The sequence below is a fragment of the Euleptes europaea genome, chromosome 4, assembly GCF_029931775.1.
Source record: "Euleptes europaea isolate rEulEur1 chromosome 4, rEulEur1.hap1, whole genome shotgun sequence".
Classification (NCBI taxonomy): Eukaryota; Metazoa; Chordata; class Lepidosauria; order Squamata; family Sphaerodactylidae; genus Euleptes; species Euleptes europaea.
In genome coordinates this window covers 37,295,898-37,308,127 of record NC_079315.1, presented here as the reverse complement: position 1 = coordinate 37,308,127, position 12,230 = coordinate 37,295,898, and the positions used below count along the sequence as shown (strand labels likewise).

Genomic DNA, 12,230 nt, shown 5'->3' with positions numbered 1-12,230 from the left:
CCGCCTGATGAGGATACACTGAAGGCTCCCTTGCTGTTGCGCTCAACCTTCCAATTGTTTATGCAGTTTAACACATGTTCATCTGCACGGCTTTTGTGCAGTCCCACATTGGGACTGCCCATGTGCAGGCCAGCCACGGAAAAGATCTCCACAGCTTTCTAGCCGGCTAGGGGCGGCCTCCTCCCTCTGGCAGTTAACCGTCAAAACGGTCACCTGATCAGGAGGAGGGGCTCTGCTCCCTCCGTTCTCTGTGCCTCAGCTGCCTGAGGTATCCCACAGCAGAGCTGCCTGCTCTTTCTGTCGCCAGTCACCCTGAAGGCATGATCGAATATTGCTGGGGAAGAGCTCTTTTTCAAAGGCTTTGGCTGTGCGCCAGGCTGAATGAAGGCACACTCCCCCCTCTGTGGCGAGTTGTGATCTGATGGAGCCTCTGATTCACTGGCTCTTTTCCAAGGCTTTGGCTTCGCGCCAGCCTGGAATCTGGATGAAGGCACGCTCCCCCCCCCCCCACTTGGCTGTGCCAGCTCTGAGGAGAGAGACCTGGAGATGTTGCCTGCCTGAGCCTCCGGTTCAGAATGGCTCTTTTCTAAGGCTTTGGCTGCGGCCTGCCTGCCTGCCTGAAATAATCCCTCCCCTCTCTCAGATCTGAGAGCCTGGAGGTGCGGCCTGGCACATACCGCCAGGCTGAAGGACTCCCTCCCTCCTTCTGTCAGATCGGAGGCTGTAAGGCAGGTGTGGGGAACCTTTTTTCCTGCCAAGGGCCATTTGCACATTTATAACATCATTTGGGGGCCATAACCAGGTGTAGATCTCCCGGCGGGGAGGGGGAGGCTAGGGTTGCTAGGTCTCCAGCCACCACCTGGAGGTTGGCAACCCCAGGAGAGGCCAAGCAGAGAAGGCCTGGAGGGCGCCCCTGCTCCCCCATCCTCCCCCCTCCCAGGCGGGAGGGCAGCCAGTGGTGGGCCCGAGCAAACGAGGCGCCAGGGGGGCACAGCCCGCAGCCGATCCACAGGAAAGGAAGGGAGGAAGGAAAGAAAACAGAGAAAGAGGAAAAGGGAGGGAGGGGAAAAGAGAGAGAAAGGGAGGAAGAAATGGAGGGAGGGGGAGAAAGAAAGAAAAGGATGGAGGGAGACAGACAAAGACACAGAAAAAGAGGGAGAGAAAGGAGAGTGACAGAAAAAGGAAGAAAGAAAAGCCTTCCTCCCCCACACACACACACACACGCCGCCCCCACGCGACCAGGCCCCAGCCTCCATGCCTCCCCCCCCACACACACACATGGCCCCAGAGCTCCCGAGGGCCACGAAAAATGTCCTTGGGGGCCGCATACGGCCCCAGGGCCTGAGGTTCCCCATCCCTGCTGTAAGGGGAGCAGGCCTGGAGGCACGGCCTAGCAAACACTGCCCTCAACTAGGTTCCTAACTGCCTTCCTTCTGTCCATTTGGAGGGGAGAAGGCTAGAGGTGTGGCCTGATGGAAGCCTCTTTTAAAGGCTTTCCTATGACTGAGTGGAGGAACCTTTCCTGGCTGCCCTCAGTTTCAAGGTGAAATCCTTGGAGGCATGGGTTAACAGAGCCTTGCAATTCTTAACGGCTCTTTGTGAAAGGTGCTATTTATCAGGAGGACCTTTTGGTTTTTAGTTGGGGTTGTTTGGGCCTCTTAAGCCCCTGTGGTTTTTGGAGAGTTGCTGAAGTAGGTGGAGTTTCCTGTTCTTGTGTTCTGAGACAACAAGCAGGCTTAGGGCATGCTGAGCTTCATTTTACTAATCAACCAGTAGCCTTGGTCCACCATTTTGCTGCAGTCTCTCAGCACTTATACTCAATCCTAAGGGGCTTTCAGCACAGGTACTGTTACAAGCAGATGGGGTTGCCAATTTCCAGGTACTAGCTGGAGATCACCCACTATCACAACTGATCACCAGCCAATAGAGATGAGTTCACCTGGAGAAAATGGCTGCTTTGGCAATTGGACTCTATGTTATTGAAGTCCCTCCCCAAACTCTGCCCTCCTCGGGCTCTGCCCTAAAAAACCTCCAGGTATTTCCCAATCTGGAGCTGGCAACCCAACAAGCAGAGGCAAGGCTTGATATTGCCTTCTTCATGGGGAGCTCAGAATTGATCACCAAGTATGCTTTTTGGAAGCAAGCCAGAGTAATTTGCCTCTCCTCTTGGTTCCATGATAGCCTTAAGAATCGTCAATGATGGTTTGGTGCTCCTCAGCTACTACTGTTTTCAATATCCATGATAAACTTCCACCTCTAAACACAATACTTTTGTAGGCAGTTTCTCCCTGTCAGTTTCATGTATGCCCGCACACCCTTCTTCCTACCAGGGAATGGTGCTGACTCTCCCCAGGGTTCTCAATCTCACTGCTGCTTCTGGGAGAGAGCTTTTATTTTAACTAGGTTCCAACTGTCTCTGGAGTCACTCCTATGTGACACCATTTGTGGTGAAAGCCAGTGTGATTTAAGGTTAGACTGTCGGGCTAGAATCTGGAGACCCAGGTTCAAATGCCATTCGGTCTGAAAACTTGCTTGTGACCTTGTGCCCATCACATTCCCTCAACCTGACCTGCCTTGCAGGGTTCTGGTGATGCTGGAATGGAAAAGCATAAAATGTTATGAGCCACTTTGAGTACCTATTGGAGAGTAAGATGAAGTACAGATAAATTCCATACCCATCTTTTTAAAGGACTTCTTATGTTTGTAAAAACAGGTGCCCCATGGAGCAAAAACTGTGGCACACAGACTCTAATTATTGGCTGATGTTAGAGCCTCTACTACAGTCCTTTAGTAAATATATGCTTGATTCCACTGGTCGTCATTATTGCTGTTGATGGCCTGCAGATTAAATAGCACTTCATCTCTAATTCAGCCGCTGCAGAGTGTGAGTGCTGTGGCCTGTTAGCCTGGGTAGAAAGCGGAATTTCGCTGCTGCACTTTCCCTTTAAGGAGGGCACCTGAAAAGGCGTTCTTCTTTCTTTTTAAAAAAAAATGTTTTATTAATTTTTTTACAAAAAAGAACATATAACACAAAGGCAAATAACAAAGAAAAAAACCATATACACAATGCATGCTAGCATCTTATCCTAGACTAACATAGCAATAACTCAACACACATTTTTAACTAGGTGAGCATACACATCTATACCACACTCACATTACATTCCCTACCTTCTACTTCTTATACACTCTATTATCAGTATTACTATATTTTATTTAATATTTTCTTTCCTACAAAATGAATATAATGAATTATTCTTGAAAAATTGGCCATTATAAAATCTTACTAAATATCATATCCTCATATTTTAACTTGTTTATTTTCGCTAAATTCTACTATATTCTATATCTCTCTCTATTAATTGGACAAATTTCATTCAGCTTGAGTATCAACATAAACAAAGCAACATAAGCATTGTATAACTTCCATTTCTTCTTAAACTCTTCAGTAGATCTTTTGTTCATATCGTTCATCAGTTTTGCCTTCACTACATATTCTGCTAATATATCTTTCCAGTCTTCTATATTTGGCCATTCTTCCAATTTCCAGTTTATGGCAATAACCGCTCTTGCCGCTGTGATCATGTATCTAAACAGTTCCTCCATATATTTGCCTACTTCTGCTGGTAAAATTTCTAATAACATTGCTTTGGGATCCATTGCAAATTTGATCTTCAAAATCTTTTCATTTCAGAATGGATTTCACACCAAAATTTTCACAACTCTTTGCATGACCACCATGTATGTTTTCCCTGTCTCTCCTGGTATAACCCCCCAGACAGCATTACGCTCAGCAAATTCCAGCTTGCTGGTGGTCCCCGGCCCAAAGAGTGTCCTCAGCCAGGTCCCTGTCTGTTCCAGGTCATCCATGTGTGTAAGGTGCCATCAAGTCACAGCCAACTGATGGCAACCCACTAGGGTTTTCAAGACAAGAGACTAACAGAGCTTGTTTGCCATTGCCTTGGTGGTCTCCCATCGAAGTAGTAACCAGGACCTACCCTGATTGACTTTTGAGATTTGGTGAGATAAGGCTAGCCTGGGCCATTCAGGTTAGGGCCCAGGTCATCTAATTATATGTATTATACTCTTTAAACTTTGCTTGGTTGCCTTATTCATAGACCTCTCTACCCTTCCTGCAGAGAGTCCCTCTGCCATTGAGGATGGAAGCTGCAAGTGTCAGAAATCCAACATTCCCCTTCGTTTGGGATTATGCCTTCCCTGTTTTACAAAATGTTTGGCAATTAGAATGGTCCATGTGAGTCTGCTGTATTGTTTTCCCTGCACTGTTGATCGTTGGTTGTTGATCTTTGCAAGATCAATCCTTTTTATTTTACTAATTAAGTTCCCTTTGCCTGTCTCAGTCTTTAGTCAGTCCTTATTTTTCTACACACCACAACTTAATTTGGTTTTGGTATATATTTTACCCTTTGGGGATGCCTGGATTTGTTTTCTCCTGCTGTCCGAGATGGAGTTAATGTGCATCATTCTGGTGACCTAAGCACTGCATCATTCTGGTGACCTAAGCACAGACAGATGGACATGCAGATTCTTCTGTTATTATAGATGCATAGTAGCAGCCAGTCAAGTGATTTGTTTTGTTATGATATTTGATTTGGATCAGGGTCATATGGGGGAAGGGTAGATGGAATCTTTGGGGCCCGTGGTGGTTCTTGGCAGCCCTGTTTAGTGTAGAGTTTCTAGCAATTCCTAAAGGGGCATGAGATCACTTCTAGGTTTTTCCTGGAAGTGACATCACACCATCACTGACAAAAAAAATTTCTCCTTCCAGCTGCTGGGGTGGCATATGGAAGGCTATGGCAACCCTAGATATCAGTATCATAGAGGAGTGGGAAATACCAAAAGCAATGAAAGATGCAGTGAATTGTGCACACAAAGAATTTGGAAATACAAAATTTGGAAATAACAAAAATTTGGAAATACAAAGCAAAACAGTAGAATATCCCCAATGCCTTGGTTCTAGTTTGTGAAAAAGACCTAGTAGTTTATAATGCCAAAACCAAAATAAAAGTTTAGATGGGAAGAATTTCAAGAGTTTTAATTGTGAAAGTAACATCTGGGTGAGCCAAAAGTGTAGGTCGATTGACACAGCGGTTGTGTGTTCACTTGCTCCATTAGAAAGAGGCAGTGCCATTTTTCAGGCAAACTGTGATGCCCCTGTGGAGGGGCTCCGAGGGAGGAAATGGGGAGAACCATTTCTAATCTGGATGCTATAAAGGGGGTATGCTAACCTGGATTTATATGCCCCTAAATATTGTACATTCTATGTGCCTCTCCATGGATTGGGGGGTGTACCGTAACATGATTTTCGAGACCCAGGAGAGCCCTTGGGAGAAGATTGATCAAATTCATAATAGTGTATGTTAAGAACCTGATGTCAATAAGTCTGTAGACCAGGAGTCACTAACTTTTGCTTTAACAGAGATATTCTCTGAGCTGCTCTTCCCGCCATGTTACTAATCTTTGTTCTGTCCAAGAAGAAGAGCATGGGCTAGGAAGAGCATCAGAAATGAAGATATTAGCTAAGCAGGGCAGATAAAAATCCCCAGAAATAAAAACAGTTTTTTCACATTATTCTCCTGGATCTTCTAGGGGATCCATAAGCTACTCTTCAGCAGCCGGCAAGCTATTGGTAGCTCACAAGCTATCTGTTGGAGACACCTGGTTTAGACATTGATGCAAGTTTCTGTATTTGTATTTTACACTGCCACATAAAGTTAGTTTATCAAAGGATTCCATGAGTGTCTGTGCAATAATTCTCTCTTAGACCCAAGTGGAAATTTGGTGGTGCAGATGTCTCAGTAACACAATGCTAAAGCAGGGTCTGCTTGTAAAAGCTGGCTTATGCAATAGGCAGAGCTGCAGGTCCCACAGAGTAGTGACACAGAAGCAAAATCTTCTCTGCATTATGGCCAAGTTTGCACAAGTTGGATTCTGAAAATATAAATGGCAAAAACCCAGAATGACTCCTAAATAATGACAGAAAAAAATGTTGCCCTGAAATAAACCTATTGCCACCTAACATTAAAAAACAGTTTTGCAATGTATTTGCAATTAATGTGTTCCCCTGGCAAATGCTCGCAGGCTAGTTTGAGTAATGAGAAGACACTGAAAGAAATAGTCTAATAAGTCTAACAGATTGATGCTGAAAGGAGTTTTCATTGCATCCATAATTTGTCAGGTTCATATCTCCCAGTATTTAAAAATGTAGTATTTTGAAAAACCTCAGTTGTGGTGCCAAATATTTGGTTTCCTGTTCTATGTCCATGTGTGCTACTATATCTGTTTTCCTCCCACATTTTTCTTCCCAGTTCTATCTCTTTCTCCCACTCTACACCCCCATCCAATTTTACAAAACTAGCATAGGCTAAAACTCATCCTAAATCCATATAAATGGTGATATTCATCAACGGATATGAGATTGGTATCATTATAACTCTGATTTTGTGTAAGTGTATGTTTGCCCTGATTTAAATTCGAAGCTAGCGATGCAAAACCATTTGCCCATGCAAATTTGTACACATCTAGAAATTAGTTTAAACTGTGTTGCTACCTGTGCAAAACAGCTGTGCATTAAAGATATAAAACATTAAACATTTAATTGCTAAGAATTGCTGGCCTAGAGCTTATGGGGTGGGCAAGAAGAGCCAGCTACCCCGCTTTCCCCAAACCAGCCCCCCAGCATGCAGACGAGGCCAACCCCTCACAAAACCCTGGACACATGATTAAGTAAAACACTTGAGGCAGTAGCTGGATGAAAATGGCCACAACTTTCTCGTTACAGCAAATCAGCCTTGGCATGGCATTGGGTGGTTGATCCTGAACATCGGCCAACTCGTTGCAGGTGGATGTATCGAATGCTCCCAACCAACTTGCTGGGGCAAAGTGAAGTTGCAGTATCTGGAAACCACTTGGATGGAAGCCAGCTGTGTGGTCCCCTGACACTTGGAGGGAGACCAACCTGACTGCCCTCGAGCTGGGCAAGTCCCTTGACAGCCCCAGACCTGGGCTTGTTCCTGGCAGCTCCCAAGTTGGGCTTGCCAATACAGCTACAGGCCTCCCCCCAAAATCCCTTATTGGTACCCTCAGAGTGGGGAAAGGGGGCACATAGGCTGGCTTTCCCCCCAAACTGGATCCAGCCCCCATGCCAAACTGTCTCAAGAGACGGCCAAGTCCCCCAATCAAGGGCCCGGCTAACTCCCGCCAATGCCTAATGCTTTAACCATATCTTCAGGCCATGCCAAATGTCGTGAAGCCACATATCCAACCCCCACGATGACAGGTGGACTCCATCTGGATGAAACAAAGCCTCCATATGGGAGGACAAGTCTGGGTGACAAATCACCATCCCTCCAAGGGATCTCACCACCTTGCCAACTGCTGACATAACAATCTGCCTGGCCCGATCAACGATCATTGGCTGCACTACTCCCCTTGCCTGCCTTTCTAGCAGGTTGGACCACAGGATGCCAGTGCCAGGAAACTCCACTGCCAAGGCCCACAGGTCTTCCGCTTCTGCTGTAAATGGGTCACTGCCCTTTCTGGAGCCCAGGTTGTTCCTGCCCAGCTGGATCACTAGCACAAAGGGGGGGGGGATCCATCTGGCCTTGCTTTGTGCCAAAACATGGGTGCCAATGTGTCCCATCTCATGCATCCCAACCATGACAGGTCCAAGCCCAAATGCTGTTCCCAGCCTGATTTTGCAGCATATTCCCCCACCCAGTGTATGATACTGTGCCCACAAATTCATACTCTCTTCTTCTGGGATGCTGCAACTGAAGCAGAAATGGTTAAATTACACACACAGAGACCCATGGCTGAGCATACCCTTTGTAAGCGGAGGACTGCCACCTGCCAATGGCCTTAATCTTTTATTCCCACGGCTGTGGTGAGTGCCCCGATCCTAAAGGAGGGCGGGCTGTACTCCCCTGCTGTAAAGCCAAGTTTGGTTAAACAGATTTGCTGCATCCCCATCAAGTAGAAACGTGGAAGGGGAGAGCCATCCATGTGGCACAGCAATGGCCCCTCCCCCAGTGGTCTTACTGCCAGAAAAGCCGTGACCACCCGCACTGGGCATGGCGAACGAGAAGGGGCCGTCCCCAGCGTCAGGACTGCCCCTCACTGAGTTTGTCTGTCTTGGACTGCCTGATATTGAGCCACACCACCCCTTTATCCATGGCCACATCCCTTAACTGTAGGCCTTCCCAGAAACGTCAATACGGGACCTGACCACCAACTCCCCCACCTGCAGGGCCCAAAAAAGGCAACCTAGAAAGCATCCTCAAAGAGAGCTGCCCATGCGACCAGCAGACATTGTGTAGGCACTTGACCAACTGGATCAACATGGGAAGCATGATCAGTTTCTGGTGGTCAGGGGCACGCGCCGTGGCCCTCCACCACCCCTCTATTGCTCTTCGCTGCACATGTGCTCTGCCATTTGCAGCATCCAGCGAAGGTTCGCGGAGGGCTCCCTGGGCTGTGCGCCACCCCAGCCAGCCCCACTAAACCCCGCAGCTTCCCGTGATAGTTCAGACTCACCCCTGCTCAAGCCACCAAACCAGGGCTTGAAGGTAAGTCTGAGCCCGCACTTTGGTTACATAAATGTTTTCTAATACTTGGGAAAGTGACAGAGGGCTTCCTATGCATTCTGGGGTCATCTGTTCCTGGAGAATGTGTATTTTCCATTGCTGGCCATACTGCTCATTGTTTGTGTGCAAGTCTAAGGCAAGAGCATGTTAACATTTTGATTTTCCTAACCAAAAAAGGAGCAGAACTAATAAGACTTTCACATTATGGGTTTTTGTTCTAGTCCCTCCAAAGGCTACCATTATTCCTCTCATACCAGAGTTATTTTTTGAAAGTCAGGTATTGTTTCATCCCTATAACTTTGCAACATTATTGCCACAATCCCCTAGTTCCTAGTTTTCTTTTTTTTAAAGAAGAAGAAAGTCTCTAGACCTTTTCATTGCAGAGTTATACAGCGAAAAGTCTAACCTATACATTTCCCCTGGTAACTCTACAACAAAAAAAGTGTTAAATACTTCCTTTAAAATAAAAAGCTGGGAACTAGGAGATTGTTGCCATTTATTATAATGCTAATATGATCTAGCAATACCCATTTTTTTAAAGCCCTCTAATGTGAGAGGGGAAATGGAGGAGGGGGAGGGCTAGGGCAGGGAAAATGGCACTGATGGGGCTGGACCAGGAAAGATGCACATTTTTCTATCCTCATAGCCTGCATACCAGTGTAACACCTGCCCAAGGCATGGATCACAAGTATGCTAAGTAAGTATGTGTAACTGCTTGACCATCTGCAAAGTCACGCCACAAAATTGCCTAGCCAGCATTGTGTTTACATCAGTCCTTAATCTACTTTTGTCCCACTGGAGCAGGTTCGACCTAAATTCTTGAGAATTTGCGTATCAAATGCTACTCCTACACTGGAGGCAGGATTGGTGAGGGTGGAGGCAAGGGTTTGTACTGCTTCCATTATTCTTTGGCTTAAATTAAATCTCATCCCTCAAGGACTGCTACCCCTGCTTCTACAGGATAAGTTCCAGTCATCATGGCTAAAGACGGTCCTTAATAAAATGGCCTGCCTGAGCCTTTCTCCACCTACCCTGTTAGCCATGGGCGTAGACTGAGCATCAAGTTTCTTGAAGCAAAGGGTGGAAGACATCGAATGCCAGACAGACCTTGGAAAATCACCATTTTTCCTAGTACCTGATAAATCTAGATACTATCAGTTCACTTCAGAAAGGAATGCCTGCCCTGGTCTTTGGAGGCAATGCGGCTGTGCTGCCTCCAAAGGTTTTGACCCCACCAAAACCTCCTCCCGGTGTTAAAGATACGCCACCTATTTTCTATTGCCCCAGAAGGTCAGACCTGAACCAACGGGTTGAAATTAAATCAAAAGAGTTTCTGGCTAAACATTAGGAAGAACTTTCTAACAGTTAGAGTGGTTCCTCAGTGGAACAGGCTTCCATGGGAGGTGATGGACTCTCCTTGCCTGCCTAGAGGTTTTTAAGCAGAGGCTAGATGGCCATCTGTCAGCAATGCTGATTCTATTACCTTAGGCAGATGATGAGAGGGAGGGCAGTAAGGTTTGCATCAGTGTTTGGCTCTCATGGCCCTTTCTTGCACGCTCAGGGTAGTGCTGATCGTCACTTTAAGGTCAGGAAGCAATTTTCCTCCAGCCAAGATTGGCCAGAGATCCTGGAGGGGTTTTTTTTTTTACCTTGACCATTTTCTGGCCGTGGAGAAGGGGTCACTGGGGATATGGGGGGGGTAGTTGTGAATTCCCTGCATTGTGCAGGGGGTTGACTAGATGACCCTGGTGGTCCCTCCCAGCTCTATGGTTCTATGAACACATTCTGTGGTTGCAGTTCCTAGTTCAGGGGCTGGGACACCTGCCTCTCCAAGTAGATTCCATTGAAATTAATTATACCATTCAAAAGATGTTAACATTCTCAGTATTATTATTTTTTAAACTCTATGAGTGTTGGAAACAATTACATTGTGTTTGTATTTGGCAGATTTAGAAACCAAGACTCTGCAAGGTGTGAAAGGTGAAAACAGCCTCAGCTCCACAGGCTCCTTTCTTGTAGAAAATTCTAGTGTTGACTTCCAGAAGTTTCCAGACAAGGAGATACTGAGGATGTCAGGCCCTCTCACTGCAGATTTCACTGTCAAGGTGAGGAACTTGGGTCAACTGATGCTTTTCTTTTGAAATGAAACAATGCCATAGTTTTCCATGTTCATGCCCGTGCTATACAAGACGCAACCTGGGGCCCCATGGTGATTCACAAGAGGGGAAACAATTTGCCACTGCCATCTCATGCAAACTCTTCCAGGATTCAATAAACACTCTAGGGACTGAGCAGGCTAATTTTCTCTCCCCTTATTTCATTTAACTGACTTCCAACAGCTTTCAACATTTTATTCTCACTCCTGGAACACATTCAGTCCTCATTAGACTCGTCTGGGGAGTGAGGGGAAGGATTTTCTTTTCTTTTGCTTAATTTGCAAAGTCTTCTTTTTCTGCTTACCAAGGAAGTCCCCCACTTTGTCTGTGAGCAGCTTAGATTTGGTGCTTCCATGGTTGGCACAGGGGTCAGTCACTTTACTGTAGGTGATGCTGCATGGTGGTTTGCTGCACTGTTTGGCCATTATTCAAGGGGGCTTCAAGATAGATGGTTTTTTGTTGGTTGTGCTAATTCAGGACACAATGCTATATGCTACATGGGAACTGTGTGATTCTCTGGATCTGTACAGGTCCATATATTTGTGGGTGCCAGTTGTATGTTATTTCTTTTACAGTTAGTCTCTGGACTGCTATTTCTTTTGCTTTACACTTTCACTCTACTTCCAGTGTAGCATTACAGCACTAAGCCAGCTCTGAGGCTCAAACGACATGTTACTTTTTTGACAAGTTGGGTTCCCCAGACCCAATTTGTTTTCCCCTCAGTCACACAGTAAGGGGAAGGAAAGGGCATTTTTAGCTGGGCTTGGGCCTACTGCTTGGAGGGGTGGGAAGGAACTCCTGCCTCCCCTTGCCTCACACCATCATACCAAACCCAGTCAGGCTCTTGGGGCTTTCCTTGCAGCTGCTGTGTGACTGAGGGCAAAGTGAGTTGGGAATGAGCAACGTGTAGTTTGGCCCCCAGTGAGTGTATGTCTTAAGCAAGATCAAGTCCAGAAGCAGCTTAAAGACCAACAAGATTTCCAGGGCATAAGCTTTCAAAAGTCAACGTTTCCTTTGTCAGACTTGAATCTTGCTTTTCTACCACAGACCAACATGGCTACCTACCTGAAAATATGTCTTGAGTTATTCTAAAATCCTTGATGTTCTTTAGTGATGTGATATGGGGAAAATAAATGTGGCAGTTTTGCTCCTAACCCAAATTGTTTATCATGGAACAGAATGGTTATATGTTCTATAGCTGAGTATAGATTACTGGGAAGGAGAAAGGATTGGCTGTATGTCTGTGCCTATACTTTTGTGTGCTTCTCTTGGTTTAGAAAAGAAAGCACGTGTCTGGGTCTCAGAGATGGGTTTACCATTAGTTCCCCATGTCCTTTAATCCAGCACCTAGAAAATCAACATCGATATACAAGTGGTTACAAACGTTTCCAAACTTACAAACTTAGCTGCAGTTCCAGAGCAGGATTTTGCAAGCTCCCAGTATGTTATTTCATAATAAACAAGGAAG

At 45.9% G+C, this 12,230-nt stretch overlaps 1 protein-coding gene across 1 annotated transcript in view; it reads left to right on the top strand.

The window, feature by feature from the left end:
• The window catches only part of ADAMTSL1 (ADAMTS like 1), a 553,327-nt gene that overhangs the window by 348,735 nt on the left and 192,362 nt on the right, over window positions 1–12,230 (top strand). Inside the window, exon 8 of the mRNA XM_056848970.1 lies at window positions 10,554–10,711. Within this exon, the coding sequence (XP_056704948.1) occupies window positions 10,554–10,711 (158 nt within the window). The remainder of the gene's footprint in view (window positions 1–10,553; window positions 10,712–12,230) is intronic.